The sequence below is a fragment of the Podarcis cretensis genome (assembly GCF_951804945.1).
Source record: "Podarcis cretensis genome assembly, chromosome: 11".
In the NCBI taxonomy this organism is placed as follows: domain Eukaryota; kingdom Metazoa; phylum Chordata; class Lepidosauria; order Squamata; family Lacertidae; genus Podarcis; species Podarcis cretensis.
In genome coordinates, this window is record NC_137180.1 from 19,573,014 (window position 1) to 19,594,007 (window position 20,994).

Genomic DNA, 20,994 nt, shown 5'->3' on the forward strand with positions numbered 1-20,994 from the left:
ATTAGCCCCTAGTAGACAACAACTGGTTTCCTCTAGTGAGTTAAAGCCAAGTAGAACTACATTTAACAAACATTGCCTCTTGGTACAGAAGCCTAGGACATAATCTATGCAAAAGATATGGGAGAGGGATCAGCAATTTCCTATGTTCTACAATGAATCAATGGCAGACATGTTCACAGTTAAGTAGCTTTTAAGCAGCTGCTTTGTACCACCCTAATGTTGCACAAATTACACATTTATCCCACTCCTCGGGAATCTCAGTGTTTATATGAGCCTTTCTGTCTCCAGCTTCCCTAAACACTGCCTTTCTCTTTTGTATTGCAATGAAAGGCTGCCTAAATGCGTGCAACCCTAGAGAGAGGCAACGGAAGCCAGCAGGCATGGAGCTCAATTTGAATTTGCCTTTCCACATGGATTCAGAAAACCAGGGTCCTTTACTCTGGCAAACAGTGGCTCTTGAGAGGATGTCAATTAGACAGGAATAGTTTGAATGAAGGGGTCTGTAGGCTGGGCTCTGGGGTCACCAGCTTCCTGAAAGGACAGTGGTAGAAGAATATATTTGGTATTTAATCCTGTTCTATTATTCCCAACCACTATGAAAATGCACAAGTTACCACTTCTATGGGCAAGTGATTTTAAATGCCCAACATGCTTCATCAGACAAGGTGACATAGAATCACAGAATGGTAGAGTCGGAAGGGACCTCATGGGTCATCAACCTCCTGCAATGCAAACTCTCAACATGCAGTTCCCCATCCAATTTGAAACCTTATCGGACCTTGCTGAACTTTGCAAATGCGCTAGCAGACAGAACCTCCTTTCTTGTTTCCATGTGACATCCCTTTAGATATTTGAAGATGACCATCATAACTCTGAATAATCTGAGAGTCAGAATGGTCTAATTAACTAAGGTTCTCAGAGCCCCTGGTTAGAGGTCCATATCTGGCATGGGCAGAGAAATCCCAGCTATAGGAGGCTGGCAAAATTTACACGGGCTGGCAAAATTTACACACACCCTTCCATTTTGCCAGTGTAAGTTCTGCTGGGTTGCTAAGTCACATGACCAAGCTGAAAGAGGTTTGGAATAAGTTTAAGCCTACCCCTGTCCTGTCCTGTCCTGTCCTGTCCCCAGAATACCCCTTTTGGGGGGCTTACCCCAGCATCAGTTCAGACAGTTTTGGCTGAGCTGGGATAAGGGACTTCAGCCAACACAGCCTTAGCTTCACCTGGCTCAGCCAAATAGTCACCTATTCGAAACTCACCCATCCCAGGGGACCTTAACTTTGGATTGTGCTGTTACTGTTAGTCTCAGAAATATTTCCTCATCTGTTAACTGAAAATGATTGTAACAGATTTTCATTACAATTATTATTTTTTTCAAATCAAAAGAGCTAATTAACTCCTGGGGAGTTGATAATTCTACAGCGGGAACATTAGGTTACCCACACTTTCTTCTGTCACTTCCTCCACCCCACCCCAAATAAACAAGTTAATAATAAATTACCTTCCAAAATCTTCAAAATCAATAGTCCAGAGAATCTGATGCTACTTGGGGGGATCCTATTAGCTATATTGCACATCATGTTAAATATGATAATGTAAGGCTTTAGTGTTTTTAAAGTGGGTAATTGAATAATATTGTTGGAGTTAAAGGGGGCAGGTTGTTCTCCTAACAACCTACATGGCTCCTCTTCAGCATCCAGATCTCCATTTACCAAACTGCTGGTTCAGACTTCTCCTGGTGGTCTCAGATTCCCATTCACCTGCCTGCTAGGAATGTTCCCTGGTGGGACTCCTCCCACTCCCAGATCTCCTCCTCCTCTTCTGACCACACCCTCCAACATGTCTTTGCAGGACTCATTACACTATGAAGCTCACAATGAGATGTTTCTGAGCATAATTCAAAGTGTTGGTGCTGACCTTTAAAGCCCTAAACAGCCTCAGCCCAGTATACCTGAAGGAGCATCTCCACCTCCATCATTCTACCCGGACACTGAGGTCCAGCACTGAGGGCCTTCTGGCGGTTCCTTCACTGTGAGAAGTGAGGTTACAGGGAACCAGGCAGAGGGCCTTCTCGGTAGTGGCGCCCCCCCCCCCCCCGGTGTGACACCCTTCCATCATACGTCAAGGAAATAAACAACTACCATATTTTTCTGTGTATAAGACTAGGTTTTATCCCTAAAAAATAATGTCAAAAATTAGGGGGCGTCTTATACACGGATACATCTCCTTCCATTTTCTTAAATCTGAGTCCCCGTCTTATAGACGGAAAAATGTGGTATCTGACTTTTAGAAGACATCTGAAAGCAGCCCTGTTTCGGGAAGTTTTTAATGTTTGATTTTTTTATCACATTTTTAATATTCTGTTGGGAACCAAACAGAGTAGCTGGGGAAACCCAGACAAATGGGTGGGGTATAATTAATTTGTTGTTGCAGATAAAACAAGTAAAATGTTGCCACCCATTTAAGTATTTGTTAATGATCTATTATTGTAGATGGATTTGCGTGATTTTCTAGAGAGCTTCGCAGAGGAGGTTTTTTTCTGCTTTACATCCATTTTGATGCACTCAAAAAACAAAACTCACAACACATATCAATCTTTAGCTGTCACATATCAGCACAATTACTTCTGCCACTTTGCAAAACTTAGGGCTCAGACTATTATGAGTGATGCAACACACATATCAAGCTATCAGAAACAGATGAGAAGATAATACAATCCCCCAACAGAAGTGATGTAATCTTAGCAAGTTGAAAACAAGTTTTGCTTATCAGGCAATGCTACCAAAATAAAGAGTCCATCTTGGTTCCCACTTCCAGATTCTTTACTACTGCTAACACAGATCTCAGGATGTTGAAAGGCTAGACCAGGGGTCAGCAAACTTTTTCAGCAGGGAGCCAGTCCACTGTCCCTCAGTCCTTGTGAGGGACCGGACTATATTTTTTGGGGGGGCGGGACGAACAAATTCTTATGCCCCGCAAACAACCCAGAGATGCATTTTTAAATAAAAGGACACATTCTACTCATGTAAAAACACACTGATTTCTGGACCATCTGCCGGCCAGATTTAGAAGGCGACTGGGCAGGATCTGGCCCATGGGGCTGACAGATATTATTTACATAGTAAGGCTTGTCAACAAGCACAACGTTAATAACTTGGGTCTTCCACCTGAAAGATTCTTGTTAAATACATCTCTTAATGGGGTATGTTATCGGCACGAACTGCATACAATATTTGTAGCTGTGTGCAAAAAAAAAAACATTTATTATTTATTAGTACTGGCATTAAAAGAATAAGTGTTTGGTCAAGTTATGAATACACTACTAACGAGTTAAATTTTGCATTATGCTTAAATACCCGAGCTCAAAATGAAACAGAGAGAACAACTAGAATTGAAGCCTAGAGACCTTTAGAAATGGTGGCTCTTAACTGAAAGTAAATAAGGCATAACTTATCTGTGTGGATTTCCAAGTGGATGTCCAGGCCCAGCCACACCTTGGTTGGGATGACTGGGATCAGGAAATCTGCACAGGGATTTGCTTTTGTCTGATTCCTGCCCCATTCTTAGCCTGGGGGTGATTAAGTATTTTGTTAATTCAGGATGCGCCTCATCTATATGCGGGTGCTAAATGTCTAAAGCTCTTTAAGGGGAACTCAGGAGAGCTTCCAAAAAGGTTTGTCCATCTTCAACATAAGTGTCAGGGAACTGACATCAGAGCGAGAGGCGGAGGCAGGGCTCCAGAGCGATGCCGGAGAGGGGACCAGCCGGGGGGAAGGAATTCAGCGTAACGCTAGTAGAGAAGAGAGGGAGATGGAGGAATTGGCCACAGAGCTCCGAGACCCTTCACCAGAAGCTAGTGGAGAGAGCGCTGGCACGCCCCAGCCTTCCCCTTACTTGCGCAGACGAGTTCCGCGCAGGGAACATAGGCGGAGACTTGGTGTCAAACAGCTTTTATGCTGGAAAAGATTCAAGAAATGCCACTGACGGATTCTGCAAGTGACTAGCAGGTCACGGAGGGCGAGCTGTGAGCCTAAGCATGGTTGGGCAAGCAATCAACTAAACTGAAGGCAATTTACGCACAAGTAACCCCCTTACAACCATTACAATAAGAATCCCCCAAATATTCACAAGGAAGGCAGGATCAAGAGTACCTGCTTGCTACAGACCTGCATTCTTTTAGTGAAATAGTTGCAGGCAGTGCTATTTTTCTAGAAAAGAGGTGACAGAAATCACCATGAACACCTGCTTTGTTCTCTTATAATGGCAATGGTGCTCACCTAAGAAGTGCCGGAACCAAGTCCCAGCAAGTTCAGGCTGAAAAAAATCCATGATTACAGACTTAGTAAATACAAGTATTAATCCAGTTGCAGGACTGCATCAGAGTCATAACCAGAGTAAATATGGGTAGCTAAAATCCACTGATCTGAAGACTTTGTTGGGTGCAACCCTCATTGTTTATACTTCTTCTCTGTTTCTACACATAGGGTGCATTTATAAGCAATAAACACAGGAAAATTACAGCTTCGAGTTAAAGGTCAAGTTTCTTGTTAAAAGAGGAAAAAATAGAAAAGTTATTTATTAAACAATGATCATTTTCTGGCTTATATTAATAATATACATCAGCTATGCTGACATGATCAATGGTCTAATTTGGTAATACAACATTTTTGGTCTCTCATCCACAATGGCTTATTTATCTCTGAGAAAAGGATGAATTCTGTTTGTTTTCAACAAGTATGTAGGAGATCGATTTGCTAGTATGAAATAATGCACACAATTTTTCATTCAAGTTAAATTTGCCTAGTTCAATTTCCACATGCATCATGACTCATCATAAAGCAAGCATTCTAGTCCACCGTAAATTAAGTGAAAACAAATCTGAAAACTGCAATCTTGTTTAGGACATGTGCTTGTAAGATACTGTACAAAAAGTGTATTGCATTAACACAAGCTCACTGGCACAAATCTAATTTTTAACAGGGAGAAATGTAAAGTATTGCACTTGGGCAAAAAAAAATGAGAGGCACAAATACAAGATGGGTGACACCTGGCTTGAGAGCAGTACATGTGAAAAGGATCTAGGAGTCTTGGTTGACCACAAACTTGACATGAGCCAACAGTGTGACGCGACAGCTTAAAAAGCCAATGCGATTCTGGGCTGCATCAATAGGAGTATTGCATCTAGATCAAGGGAAGTAATAGTGCCACTGTATTCTGCTCTGGTCAGACCTCACCTGGAGTACTGTGTCCAGTTCTGGGCACCACAGTTCAAGAAGGACACTGACAAACTGGAACGTGTCCAGAGGAGGGCAACCAAAATGGTCAAAGGCCTGGAAACGATGCCTTATGAAGAACGGCTAAGGGAGCTGGGCATGTTTAGCCTGGAGAAGAGGAGGTTAAGGGGTGATATGATAGCCATGTTCAAATATATAAAAGGATGTCACATAGAGGAGGGAGAAAGGTTGTTTTCTGCTGCTCCAGAGAAGCGGACACGGAGCAATGGTTCCAAACTACAAGAAAGAAGATTCCACCTAAACATTAGGAAGAACTTCCTGACAGTAAGAGCTGTTCGACAGTGGAATTTGCTGCCAAGGAGTGTGGTGGAGTCTCCTTCTTTGGAGGTCTTTAAGCAGAGGCTTGACAACCATATGTCAGGAGTGCTCTGATGGTGTTTCCTGCTTGGCAGGGGGTTGGACTCGATGGCCCTTGTGGTCTCTTCCAACTCTATGATTCTATGATTCTATGATTCTATGATTCTAATGTGCCACATGCTTCCTCCTGCCACCCCCAACCCCAGCAATAGTTTAAATAAACTTGGAATAGAATGTGGCTGCTATTTTCTTATTTTCACCAGAAATAAATAACAGCTGTTGCCTGAAGCAAGAGAGGCAAGCACTGATCTCTTTGATTCATTACAAGAACACAAACTGTACATTGAGTTTTTATTTCTATTAGTGTTTCAATATACTGTTTTAATGTAGCTTCTCCCTTCTCCATGTTCCATTGTAGAATAAACCTTTGCAAAAATCACACAAAGCCAAGTTTAATAAAAAAGAAAGACCCTAATACAACAAACCACAACTGAAGCCACATACCACAGACGTCAGGAGTGCAACTTCATGATAAAATTCTCATCACCCGTCTTGTTTAAGGAAATAAAAGGGAATGGAACCTAGTGGAAGTTTCACATATTGCAAGTGCCATTGTAATACTGAATTACACTGAAATTCATTTGCCATTTTGTTGCCATTCAACCAGTTTGGAGATAGTTTTTGAACTGTGTTTTTTTTTTAAAAAAAAAAAAAAACCACTCTCTCAATGAGAGAGAAAGATATGGAGATATCGGCAAACTTGGAGTTTGCTGATTTTAAAAAATCTTTGGGGAAACCCCAAAATGAGGACTGAGCATGATCAATGGACACTGAAGAAGAACTAGACCATTCTGGGGAAACAGAAAATCAAGGGGAAGGGAAGAGAATGGAATATCTCAGAAAAAGACAGCACTGCACACTGCAACATTTAGTTGCAGGCCCAACCTATTTTGTATGTAATACATAAAATAAGTTCATATTCAAAAGTTTTGTAAAAATTTAATATAACTCTTGGAACTGTCAGCAGGAATATTAGTTTTTCCATCTTGAAGTACCTTGCCAATTTAGTTTTCATATTCAGATGTGCTGAATAAGACTTGTACTGCTCCATTGGTCATTTTGTTAGCTATTCATTCTGATGATAACACACAGTGTAAAACTAATGAAAGGATGTGGAAGCAACACAAAGTTAATAATCATCTGTGTGACAAGAGACACTAGGAGTTATCCACAAATATTTATCAGTCTTAGCATGTGGGCAGGATTTATGTGAGGAATTGCTCCTTAAACCAACAAGGCCAAGTATGAAAAAGTAGTTTATCTTGAAAAAGTGAAGAAGAAGGAGAAGAAAAAAGAAAGAAGGCAACAACCACACATAGAGACCTGCAGCCAGTTCTCACTAGATGACCTTGAGTGGGAGCATTAAGCTAGGAATGTAGAATGCAGACAGAACCCCAATATTTTCTCACCAGGAATGTGAAATCCCAGACACTATAGGTGGCAGTTTTGAGTTATATTAGCACCTAGGTATTCATCACAATGGATCAAGTCTACATTCTTTTAGATCATGGCTATTCCCTTGTACAAAACCCAAGACTATTTATTGCTGTTCATCCTTGGGCGAAATAGCTTCTTTGCCCACTAACCCAATCTGATATGGTTCATCATCCAATCAAATCCACCACAAGCTACATGGTGGTGCAACATCAGAATTCACAACAATATTGCATTGTGATGCAACTGGGAGTAGCAGTTTCCCTGCATTTCCCTGCAATGGAAGCACTTCTCTGCACTTTCATAATGTTAAACCAGTTACCTTCCAGTTAACAGCTATTTAATGCCCTTGTTTTGTTGTCGAAGTCACATCTAGATACATTCCCATGTCCAACTATACCTTCTGTTACGACACAATTATGCTTTCTTTTTTATTATTAATGCAACAACCTGTTTCCATTCTCCAGGGAAATGAGTCTATGAGCGTGGCAAGCAATCCTATGCTCTAATAAATAAGCACACATGGCAGCTTTTATATCCACAGCAGTGCAGCTTGGTAAGAATTTGTTATCAACAATGTATGCTGCCTCAAGACATTTCCAGTAATGAAAATGTTGCCAGTATCTAATGGTTATGTGCACGCACACAAAAAGCAAATAGCTTTAAGATCACCCCACCTCCTTTCCATGCAGATTAAAAAGCAAAAGGCAGTTTGTCAGTGTTTCTGAATGTTTTGTATCAAACGAATTGGTTAATAAAAATTAAAGGCGCATTTTTTTCTTATCTTGAGGAAGTCACATTACTGAACTCTTGACATGTTTAAATCCCAATATGAATTGCCTCAGGAATCTAATATTTTGGTCTGTTGTTGTTAGCTTCTTTTTAACATATTCATTTAAAGAGACTTGAGAGGTAGAAATTTTAGGATAAATATAAATGATAAACAGTTACAAAGCAAAGGACAGTGAACATGGATGGATTGATCTCAAGCAGTAGAGCAGCGCTGAAATAATAATTACGTTCTAGGAATCTGTCCTACTCTTTCTCGTTTTTTCTTTCTGAGACACAATGGGGCATGAGGAATATTCTGTATGGTTTGCCAACCGTACCATTTTCTAGAACCAAGCAGATTTTGTCCCTGACTATTTGGCTCAAGCTCAACATCGCTGGCAGTGATGTGAAAATTATTCACATCTGATGGAACTTTGGTATTCAAAAAATGCAGGCTGTGTGAGTTACTTTCCAAATGGAGATGCCAGATAGTGTCAGCATCCATGCTAAGGAGAGAAGCAGATGCCAGCTCTCAACTTCTTTTGTGTAGCGGACTGTAGAGCTGACTGGCCAAACATGAGGCACTAATTATATCCTGCGGAACCATTTTTGTACTAGCAACAGAGTCACCCACGGGATCCCGTGGTAGCTGGCATTGCTGAATAGAACGCTCCAATTTATTTCGCAAGTACTGTGACACAACAGTGAACCATATGTTATTATATTTATCTGTTTGCCTATATGGCATCATCGGTATGCATGGTGCTTGGTGCTTTACAGTGTAAAGAAGCATCTTCCATTCTTCAACCTGACACAGAAAGAGGAAGGAAGTAGAAGTAGAGGTCAACAGGAAGCAGGGAAACAATGTGCTCAGGCTTAAGTTACAGGTTGACTTGCAGGTAGGCTATGGAAGGCTTTGTGGAAAAGGTGAGGTTTTTATGAGCGGTTTGAATACAGTAAGAGAAGTGTGTTTTGGAAGGCACTTATTGTATAGGCCTCTGGACAAGCAAGGGAGAATGGGCAGAGTCTTTAGAGGGATCTGGATAATTAAGGGTGGTGGAGCCAAAGGAGTAAAGATCCCAGGCAGGGATATACAGTGGTGCCTCTGGATGCGAACGGGATCCGTTCCATAGACCCGTTCACATCCTGAGTAGAATGCAACCCGCATCTGCATGTGCACGGGTCGTGATTTGCTGCGTCTGCACATGACGTCATTTTGAGCGTCTGTGCATGTGTGAACGGCGAAACCCAGAAGTAACGCACTCCGTTACTTCTGGGTCACTGCGGAGTGCAACCTGAAATCGCTCAACCTGAAGCATATTTAACCCAAGGTATGACTGTATCGGGAATGATAAGGAAGAAAAGGAAGGAGTGGACAGAAAACCAGGGCAGGCATTTTAGGAGAAACATTACATGATCAGAGTCACAAGGGAAGTCAGTGATTCTGGCAGCAGGGTTCTGAGTACATGTGAGGAGACTAGAGTAAGGTAACTGAAGCCTAGAATAAAAGAGACAACATTGAGATCAGCAATCATATTTGATCATCAGAACGATCTGGGATTCTAGACAAAAAACAAAGGGGAGTGAAACACGTTGAAAGGTTGGTTCCCTGCAGATTACAGGTCAGAGTTGAGCAAATACTTTCAGTTTAATATATTCCCATTAGCCTGAATTCTGAGAGGCTACATAAAATCAATGAAGGAATGAATGGCAGCCACAAGCCCTCTGATCCAGATCACAGTGCATGAAAGGGGTAAAAGGTTAAAGTCCTCTTCCTCTCACATTCCCAATCTGGATTCCACCCCCCCCACACACACACACACTTCAACAATGCTGCTTTTTAATGAAATAAAAAGGCAATCAAAAGTTAAGCAGTTAAGAGCAGGGAGCTAACCCTTGCTCTTAATGATCCACAGGTACCTAACACCAAACAAGTCCCAGTGACCTCGGGCAGATCCACACCATATATTTAAAGCACATTTGATGCATATTTAAAGAACATGGCTTCCCTAAGAGAATCATGGGAAATGTAGCTTGGCAAGTTTCTTGGAACTTCAGCTCTGTGAGGGTGAAACTGCAGTTCCTGGGATTGCTTGGGGTATGGCATATGCTTAAATGTGTGGTGTGGATCTGCCCTCACTCTGATGCTTGTCCTTCTGGTTTTGGAGCAGGTAATCCCTCTCCCATAGCCAAGAGAAAGAATAGGACCAAATAAAAATGAGTCAAGCAAGAACGATGACAGCTTGTTGCTGCTGAAGGAGCTGAAGGGAACAACAAAGCCAAGTACAGAAGAAAAATCATAATTACCAGGAATCTCCCAGGTAAGACTGGGATTCTTGCTAGCCATGGTGGATGAACCAATGAAGCAGCTTTGTACATTCCTATTGGCTGATAAGGCATTGCTTTCTAGCAATGACATCCTGACATTTCCATTGATCAAACTGGACAATCTTACTAAGATCCTGAACACAAATTAAATGTTTAAAAATGGAAATGGAGAAAAACCAGTTAGTTAACATTTTTTCTTTATAGATGTTCTCTCTTCAGCATTAAGGTAATTGTACTGAGGAAGGAGAAATGACGTGTTGACTTGAGAAATGCCAGTTGTGGAATTCCATAGGATAGTGTATGCCATATTTTGAATACAGTCAAATCTTGGTTGTTGAACATAATCCATTCTGGAAACCTGCTTGGCTTCTGAAATGTTTGACAACCAAAGCACGGCTTCCGATTGGTTGCAGGAGCTTTCTGCACTCAAGCGGAAGCCACGTCAGATGTTTGGCTTCCCAAAAACATTCGAAAACCAGAGCATTTACTACAGAGGTGTTCAGGATCCGAGGTTTGACTGTATAGGTTATGGACAGCTTTCAAAATTATATATTGTGTGTACATGAAAACATGCCAGCATTTCTGTCAACATTACACACATGAAGTAGGTTGTTGCCTGGAGAAGGCAACAGGCTAGCCACCCCTGATGTACATAAAGGCACAAAACCAGCTGGTGTAAATGCATGAGGAAGGTTTTTTAAAGATAATAATAATCCTGCTTTTATACTTCAATACTACATTAACTTCTTCAATGCACATATCATTTACACGAACAAACAAACTGAGAGAATGTCTGAGCCACGATGTTGCACTTTCCGCTTTTGCAAAAATCATGAACATGATACCAAAACAAACTGCTGTCTCCCAAGTCAATGCAGTAATGTGCATGTTTGCGGCAAGATATGGGAGAAAACTCTTGGAAAAGATGAGCTTCTTCTGAATTGTTGCTTATGAACCTTGAGTTTATTCTAAAGCAAGCCAATGGAGTTCACCCATCACTATCTGATACACACTATGATAAAGATGTTATTGCATTTTTTATGAGCTACACCATTGTGCACTTAATCACAGTGACACCGAGGCCTCTCTATTAAATTATGCAACTGCAAATTCTGTTCTAATATGCTCTCAAAATTGAAGACTCCAATATATAATGAGTGTAGGTTACAATCAATGCATGGCTCTATATATAGAAACCTAATTCCATCCTCCCCAAATTTAATGTGCTCTAAATGATGCACTTAAGCATAAGTAACTATCTTTTTGTATATCTTTGAGAAGATGTTGCTGCATTAATTTTATTCATTCTCACTCAAACATTTAAAAGAACATGTTCTTGCATTTCTTTCTCAGTCACAGGTTGATGCCATGGAAATGCCCTTCATTTTAAAGTTCTGCAGATTCATTATAAACTCTTGACATGATCCAGTCAAGCTCTCAATGCAAAACAGAAAAAGTAGAAAAAGAAATATTTATATCTCTCCCTGAAAATCAGTGGGACTCAAAAGTTTGTAAGTTTGACCCTGTTTCCCCCCGATTCAGCCTGTAAAATAACCTCCAAATCTGAATTGTTCTGAATTATATTTGGCTTGCTACTGCCCTTTAATATCCAGGAATAAAAGAGTAACATAACTCTTTGCTTCCTCCATATAAGAACTGCAACATTATATGAATGCCTCATTCCCTCCAGTACTTCAGAACACATCTGAACTCATCTCATCTAAGACCTTTATCCTCAATAATGATGGGACTCACAGATACAAAATACTTTATAAATATTTATATTTATATATATGCTATGTGTAAAAGGAATGTTTATATGAATCGATACTTTATTATCACTTTGGAACTATACTATAACACTTTATAGTTTACATTTTTTACTCTTTGTTTTCTTTCTTTTTGTTATGTTTTTGCTTTTTAACAAAATCAATAAAATATTACATGTAAAAAAAAGGAATACATTCAGGAAATCAACCTCGTAACCACAAACAATGCTAAAGGTATCTTAACAACAGGTTTAAACTAGGATGGAAGGGAAACGATATGCAAAATGTTATATATAGCTCACAACTGAATCAAATACTCAGGAAGAAATTTTAAATGCTTGCATCTTATTTGAGATGGTATTTTAAGAGTCCCCAAAGTTAGTTTAGAAGGCTGACTTGGGAGAACTTTGCTGGCATTCCTAGCTACATTCACAGTCTTAGTTGCAGTAATGTTGATATAGTTAAGAGACTATTACAGTGGCACCTTGGTTCTCAAACTTAATCTATTCCGGAAGTCCATTCCAAAACCAAAGCGTTCCAAAACCAAGGAACATTTTCCCATAGAAACTAATGCAAAATGGATTAATCCGTTCTAGACTTTTAAAAACAACCTCTAAAACAGCAATTTAACATGAATTTTTCTACCTAACGAGACCATTGATCCATAAAATGAAAACAATAAACAATGTACTGCAGTCACACAATCAATCAATCAATCTGTAGCTGAACTGGGTTCCACACAGTCACAAAAACAAAACAAAAAAGCCACAAAAACAAAACCTCAGAATAAATAGCAAAAACAGACAGACCTCAGCGTAACACTCAAAATGGAAGTCTGGCACTCAATAAGTCTGGCAATCAAATCAGAAGCGTAACACTCAAAACGGAGCAAGTTCAGCTTCCGAAAAACGTTCGCAAACCAGAACACTTACTTCCAGGTTTCCAGTGTTTGGGTTCCAAGTTGTTTGAGTACCAAGGTGTTTGAGAACCACAGTACCACTGTACATGGTTTCCTGGCACCCTTTAACATTTTTTTAAAAAATTATATCCTGAATCAATGAGATATTGTACTGGCCAAACACCTTAGACCCTAGAATTCTAATGTGAATACTCTTGTGCCTTCAATGAGATTTTGGGATCTTACAAAATATTTTCTGCCACCACAGCAGCAAGCAATCAATGCTGTTGCGCTCAGAGTCACCCTCAGCACTTCAAATGCCATAGCAAGTTACACACAAACACTGACAAGAGCAGGCAGATCACTGAACTAGCAATAGCCCTAGAACATGATCTCTCCAAAAGTTGTTGGGTTTTGTTTTTGTTTTTGTGCATTCCCAAATTAATTCATTGACACAGCTTTGTGCATTTGATCCTAAGAGTTTAACAATGAAATCCTGTGCATGTCTACTTAGATATAAGCCCGGCTGAATGGGACTTACTCTCAGGTGACCTTCTTCAACTGATTTTCAAGTTAAACCTTTGGGATGTATCAGCCTTCAATGATGGCAAAATTGTGTATAACCAATTCCTAGGATGCTCTGTATAATTCATCAAAAATTGCAAGCACGTTTCTAAACAAAAGGCTCACTGCAGGAACACTTCACTGATTGATCAATCACCTTTGCCTCATAACCTTCATACTTGAAGTAAGTATTTTTGACTCTGCAACCATTTTTAAACAACAGATGATTTTTCCCAATAACAGCCATTCAACCAAATATAAACAAGCGGCAGTGATAGAGAGAGTGTGAGTCTGTGAATGCTAATATTTTGTTTCTGGGAAGTTTTCAATCTTTTCAAAGAATTCTTCAAGTGTTTCAGCACCTGACCCAATAACCTCTGCAAAAATTCCTACTGCTGTCAACAGGATTATTGTTTCACAGAAGGAAAACATGAGCAAGAAACTTAATATGACTTAGCATATGACGTATCATTAACAAATAACATTTGATCCATTTTTGGTGGGTGGCATGGTGTGGGGGAGGAATTAGATGCTCAGAAAAGTGTTCCTGCCACATTTCCTCTTGACAGAAATATTGTTAACCTGCAGTTGCTACTTTGGTAAGGACACGAGTGGTGCTGTGGTCTAAACCACAGAGCCTCTTGGGCTTGCCGATGAGAAGGTCAGTGGTTCGAATCCCCACAATGGGGTGAGCTCCCATTGCTCTGTCCCAGCTCCTGCCAACCTAGCAGTTCGAAAGCATGCCAGTGCGAACAGATAAATAGGTAATGCTGCGGCTGGAAGGTAAACAGTGTTTCCATGCACTCTGGCTTCCATCACAGTGTCCTGTTGCACCAGAAGCGCTTTAGTCATGCTGGCCACATGACCTGGAAAGCTGTCTGTGGACAAAAGCCAGCTCCCTCGGCCTGAAAAGTGAGAAAAGTGCCACCTTTGACTGGGCTTAACTGTGATGGGGTCCTTTACCTTTTTTGCTACTTTGGGGCACTTTGAAGTGATCATGAAGAACATTTGGGATGTCAAATAACATGCTGCATTTTCTTGGGGCAAAAAGGGCATGCAGTATAATAATCTAGGAGGTTTTGCTTCCACTACAAATTCCCTATTGATCCAAGATCTCTGCTGTTTCAGATCATTCTGCATAATCATATATTCCTAGAAAATGCATTTCGAAAGAATCACATAGAGGTGGTGAGCATTTTAGGCGTGCCCAATTGAAGTGTGACTGCTGATGCATAGGTTTTAGGGACTCTGAAGAGGAAGAATGGGGGCAAAATGGGGGGTGTAATGGGGTGGAGCGGGCTTTCTGCCAACATATGCAGTGGTCAGGAACAGAACCTCCACACAAAATGGTCACTGCCTGTATTATAAAACCTACTTGGCAGTGCAAATTATTGTATTTTCCAAACCACATTTTACTTCACTATTAATTGCTGCTGCACATCTATGGTTTCCCAAATGAACATTTAATTGCCTCTTTAGGCCGCACCTAAAGCTGCTCCGCTGTAAAATAATAATAATAATAATAATAATAATAATAATAATAATAATATAAAAAAAAAAAATACCAGTGATCACCTACACAATGATAATTATAATTTTCAATCATGAAATGTGTTTGTAGATCGGACACCAGCTTTATCTGTACTCACCATGTGATTTTTATGCCACTTCATCGAAGTAAGGGTGTAATATATTTGGGCTTTTTATTGCTTGAGTAGAAAGTGCTCATTACCTTTTTCATGTTTTATACATAAGGAAAAAAACAAGAGAGTTTTCCAAGTGGGATACATCACACTGTTGTAGTGGTCGATTTCCTCAAGATGGTCTTCTGGGGTTTTGGTGCAGTTTGTGGAGGCACAGTTGCAGGTCTGAGAGGAGGAAAGCTACTACTGGGGCTTATTCCCACCCCTCCATTTTCTAACGGAAAAGGAGGAAGCGGAGGAGGTGGTGGTGGCAAGGGAGGGCATTGGTGAGGAAGCTTTCCCAGCGTGTGGGCAGGTTCGCTGTGCAAGTGAACCTCCCTGTTTTTAATATTATACCGAACGTCACAGTCTGCACAATAGCCATGGTACTGGACTTTTTCGTTAAATCGTACCCGTTCCCGCGTTCCAGGCTGCGAACACCTGTCTTTCTCAGACCTGTGCATCAGAGGCTGCATCGGGACTTTGTCCAAGTTACTATTCGGTATACAACATATATCCCCATTGGGAATTTTATTTGGTCCACCTGGTAAGCCTCCGTTTCGTAGTAGAGTCCCATTAGTCTTTACAGGGTTGGCAGGGATAACTGGCCTATGAGGGTCTTCGCACCTGACTGGAGTCAGCCGCGGAGGAGGGGGCGGTGGGTTCGGCTTCCGCAGCACGGTGAGAATGGCAGACGGGTGGGCCGGGGGCTTGATGAGCGGTGCGTTGGCTCGGACTTTGACTTTCTCCAAACTGGATGCTGTTGTGCTACTTGAGCTGCTGTTCAACGTGTCCGTTTTTGAGCTGTCTGTCATCTCATCCTCCAGCTGCAAGTCAGAAGTCAGGGTGTCAATCTGGTCAACCACCTGCATGGAAACCAAACACAAATTGTAATAAAAAACTGGGGGGTGGGTGGGGGTAAAGGAAAGGCAAGCCCGCTCGCCATCATCTTTGCCTTCGCTCAAAGGTTCAAGGAAGGCTTCCACAGCCTAGTGCCCTCCAGGTGTTGTTGGACTACATATTCCACCAGCCCCGGCCAGCATGCCCAATGGTCAGTGATGATGGGAGCTGGAGTCCAAGAACGTTTGGAGGGCATCAGGTTGGGGGGTGGCTGGTATAAGGCATAAAAACTGAACATGCAGTTTCACAGAATAGTGGTTCTTTGTGTTCTAAATTCTGTTTAATGTAAAAATAATATTCTGTGTACAGTGGTACCTCAGGTTAAGTACTCAATTCATTCCAGAGGTCCGTTCTTAACCTGAAACTGTTCTTAACCTGAAGCACCACTTTAGCTAGTGGGGTCTCCCACTGCCGCCGCACCGCGGGAGCATGATTTCTGTTCTCATCCTGAAGCAAAGTTCTTAACCTGAAGCACTATTTCTGGGTTAGTGGAGTCTGTAACCTGAAGCGTATGTAACCTGAAGTGTATGTAACCCGAGGTACCACTGTACTTATTTAAATTCCTCAGAAACCAGGAGCATGCCCAAAACGTGAACTTGTGACTTCAGGGAGAGTGCTACCTCTTCCAGCAAAGGCTAAATCCCTATTCCCTGTTCTGCTCCCAACTGACCAAAAAGAGCACCTCTGTCTTGTCTGGATTAAGTTTCAATTTGTTCACCCTCAGGATCTCTCCCTTCCTCCTTCAAACACTCACCTCTGTTGTTTCCACCAAAATATGCTAAGCCTATTGTATATTCTATACATTCCTACTTTTGGCATCATTTTGAGGCTTTTCCTTCTTTTTCTATGCTTCCATATCCCAAGTGATCCTTTTAAACCACCTAGCCCAGTACTGTGTCATCTGAAGGGCAGAATCTGTCCCTGATTTTAGGCAGAACAATTGCACATTCCCTACTGCTAAAAATTTTTTGGCTGGAGATGGCAGGAGTGAGACTGGGATACTGTTCATTCAGAGCACATACTCTTGCATGACTCTCCTCCAATAAGGTGAAGCATCCCAGGTGATTGTGGCCAAATTCTTTTGCTAAGCTGGCTGAAAAATAGGCAACATGGGGAAAGGGGGGAGGGGAAAAAACTGCCAGAGAAAGTCAAAATGTATGTGCAAATAATTTCAAGCAATTATCCTTTTGCTGTTTTCCATCTCTGCAGAGAATGTTAACCAAGTCTTTTTTTAAAAGAAGAAAAGAAAGAAAATATTAAAAAGATTAAAGATTGGTTTACAGCTATTTGAATACAAAGAAGGGGGAACGTTTAAAGTCCCCCCCCTCATTTCTCAGCTCTTTCATATTCTCTCAGAGCATAGAAAAAGGATTACATTTCAAGTTCTCAGGGTCACTGTAGTTTCTTACGCAATTGCAGAAAAATATGGCTGTACATATATTTCACATTTTTTTCTTCTAAGCAGACCATTTCCCAAATCAGAAGATGTGAGAATTATAGATAAGTGGATTCCCTCCCCACTGTTTTTAGTTATTGTTCTATGTGTCGCATCTGCTTTGTTTTCACTACTGCATCCTCTAATTTAACTTAATTAAATTCAAAACTTGCATATTTATAGTTTGCCACAGTGTACAGTTCACACCCGTTCATAAATTACTACAGTATGTCAGGTTATAAAGGTCACCTACTAAAGCCTTTTTTGTATACCAAGTCCAATAATGTGGTTTTCATTAACACAATGCCTTTTTGAGATAACTGATATGATACCTTCAAACAGTTATTTTTGACAGGTGTGTGTTGCATTTGTTCCAATTTCTAACCATTGGTAAGCGTTGACAATATTTGCATGAATTGAAAATGTCTAAAGCAGGGGTGTCTAAACTTTTTTCAAAGAGGACCAGATTTCATGAAGTGAACATATGTGACCTTTTTTTTAGGATTGAAGTTGTTGACCTTTTTTCGGATTTTACCCCAGGAAGTAAACTGCCACAAGGACAGGATTAAACTGACTGGTGGGCCCAGATTAGGCCCCCAAGCGGACTTTGGACATGCCTGGTCTAAAGTATCCAATAATTTAGCTCAATGAAGGGTACAACAGAGCCATTGTTAAGGTTACAGTGATTACTGTATTTTTTGCCCTATAGGACACACCAGCCCATAGGACGCACCTAGATTTGGGGGGGGGGGGAGAAATAAAGGGAAAAAAATTATTCCCCCCTCAGGCGCGGGGCTGGGGAGGGGGAAGCCTGAGCTTCCCCCGACCCCAGGCGCGGGGCTGGGGAGGGGGAAGCCTGAGCTTCCCCCGACCCCAGCCCCCAGAACGGGTCCCAGAGCGATGCCGAAGCTGCACGCATCGCTCTGGCTCCCGTTCTGGGGGCTGGGGTCAGGGGAAGCTCGGGCTTCCCCCGCCCCCAGCCCCGCAAGCTCCCAGACTGATGCCGAAACTGCGCGCAGCTTTGGCATCTCTCTGGCTCCTGTTTTGGGGGCTGGGGTCGGGGGAGCTTCCCCCGACCCCAGCCCCCAGAACAGGCTGCCGCCCGTAAGCTTTGCGAGCCCAGCGGGACCTCCCGCCGGGCGCTCAAGGCTTGCAGACATCTGCCCGAAACATGGGGCGTGCTGTGCAGTGCGCCCCATGCTTCGGGCTGCAGGCTGCCGCCCCAAGCCTTGCGAGCCCGGCCGGACCTCCCACCGGGCGTGCAAGGCTTGCGGACATCTGCCCGAAGCCTGCATTTGCCCCATAGGACGCACAGACATTTCCCCTTCATTTTTGGAGGGGGGAAAAGTGCGTCCTATAGGGTGAAAAATACGGTATGTCTTATGAAATCGCTTAAAATTCATTTCATTTGGAGGAGGAGTGGAAATAACAGAAATAAGCAACAATTACCCTTGGTTAGGTCTGCAAGTAGTACATGTGATCAAGGACCACAGCAGGCTAACACATGCTAAGCCTTCTGTAGCACAAAAGTGTATATTTTTTCCACCTGCAATTGTTCATGCTAATTCTCAACATGCCACTTACAATCTAGATTAATTCAAGACCCTGCCGTCCACAACAGTTGGTGAGGTTACCTGACACTCATTTGAAAACATTCCCCCTTTCCATGCCTTTTCTTCCCTGAAAATATTCCAGCTGAATGAAGGAGAAAGTGGAAATCTCAGTCTTGGTATATGGCCTCACCCATAACACCACTGGGCAAATGGGGATTTACCACCATCTCCATTGCCAAAATCACCTGCATCTGCTTCCAGATGGACACACAGCATAATTCAGAGTCAATCTGAAACGAGATTTTATTTTTGAAATTGTTATGTACTAAGCTTGGATCCTGCCCTGCAGATGGTGACAGCAGTCACAAAATTAAAAGATGCCTGCTTCTTGGGAGGAAAGCAATGACAAACCTAGACAGCACCTTAAAAAGCAGAGACATCACCTTGCCAACAAAGGTCCGTATAGTTAAAGCTATGGTTTTCCCAGTAGTGATGTATGTAAGTGAGAGCTGGACCATAAAGAAGGCTGATCGCCGAAGAATTGATGCTTTTGAAATATGGTGCTGGAGGAGACTCTTGAGAGTCCCATGGACTGCAAGAAGATCAAGCCTCTCCATTCTTTTTTTTTAATATATATAAATATTTTATTAAATTTTCATAGTACACAATATACATACAAGATCCCTTCACCAAAAAATAGTACACAAAAAAGCCAGAACAAATGCACCAAAAAACAATATAGAAAGAAGTAAAAAATAAAAAAGAAAAAGAAAAAAACCAACCATTCAATACAATTTTTTTTATATATAACTAACTGGACTTCCTCAAATCTCCTTTACCCTGCATTATTTATATTAAAAATATCAGCAAATTATTACCTTGTTTCATACCTTATTTTGTACTTTCCAAATATTATACTTCTAAATTGATGCTTTTGAATTATGGTGCTGGATGAGACTCTTGAGAGTCCCATGGACTGCAAGAAGATCAAGCCTCTCCATTCTTAAGGAAATCATCCCTGAGTGCTCTCTGGAAGGACAGATCGTGAAGCTGAGGCTCCAATACTTTGGCCACCTCATGAGAAGAGAAGACTCCCTGGAAAAGACCCTGATGTTGGGAAAGATGGAGGGCACAAGGAGAAGGGGACAACAGAGGTCGAGATGGCTGGACAGTGTTCTTGAGGCTACCAGCATGAGTTTGACTGGACTGCGGGGGGCAGTGGAGGACAAGAGTGCCTGGCGTGCTCTGGTCCAAGGGGTCACGAAGAGTCGGACAGGACTAAATGACTAAACAACAACAACAACAAGCTTGGATCCTAGAACAATAGGCAAGTAGGATCCTAGAATGCAACAACTGATTGGCTTGCAGAGGCAGCCCAATCAGACCCCAGGAGGAAGTTAATCAGCCTATTAGGCTGGTAGGATCGTAGAATGCAACAACTGATTGGCCTGCAGTAGCAGCCCAATCAGGCTCCAGAACGGAAGCAGAATCAGTCAGTCAGACGGGACTCATTGTGTAAAGAATGTATATAAAAGCCGGAGGTTTGGGGGGAAATTCAATCACTATTTTACAAGCTGCAATAAAAAACATGAAATCACTGTAGGACTGTGAGTATATTTCAGAAATGAACCCAGTTTCTCAAGAAATGCATTTCAGGGGCAAGCAATACGAAATAGATCCAGACTGTATCTGGACAAAACAACTACTCAGTCTCCATTTTGATACTAGAACAAAATGCTGCGTGTATGCAATCACAGCCACAATGCTGATGATGTTTAATATGCAAATTCCATCCAATGCAACCTATTTTTCATTTGTGTGCTTTTGGGTTTGCAAACTAATTCTAGATCCAATCAAACCAAGCTCCAGAAGGCCCAGCTCTGATTGACAAATGACATTACAAGTTGGGTCTGCCCAGTGAGCGACCTACCAAGCCAAATGCAGTACATCAGTCACGTATTGTTGCCTGCCAGTTCTTGACAAACTCCATTTTTTGCAATCTGATG

The 20,994-nt window shown here is 41.7% G+C and overlaps 1 protein-coding gene across 5 annotated transcripts in view; it reads right to left on the bottom strand.

The window, feature by feature from the left end:
* The window catches only part of PRR16 (proline rich 16), a 150,011-nt gene that overhangs the window by 22,451 nt on the left and 106,566 nt on the right, over positions 1-20,994 (bottom strand). For 4 of the 5 annotated variants that reach the window (XM_079995801.1, XM_079995798.1, XM_079995802.1 and 1 more), the window contains exon 2: positions 15,068-15,966. In XM_079995801.1, the coding sequence (XP_079851927.1) occupies positions 15,208-15,915 (708 nt within the window). In that variant the 5' untranslated portion in view covers positions 15,916-15,966 and the 3' untranslated portion in view covers positions 15,068-15,207. The remainder of the gene's footprint in view (positions 1-15,067; positions 15,967-20,994) is intronic. The other variant, XM_079995799.1, reaches the window with a different exon arrangement.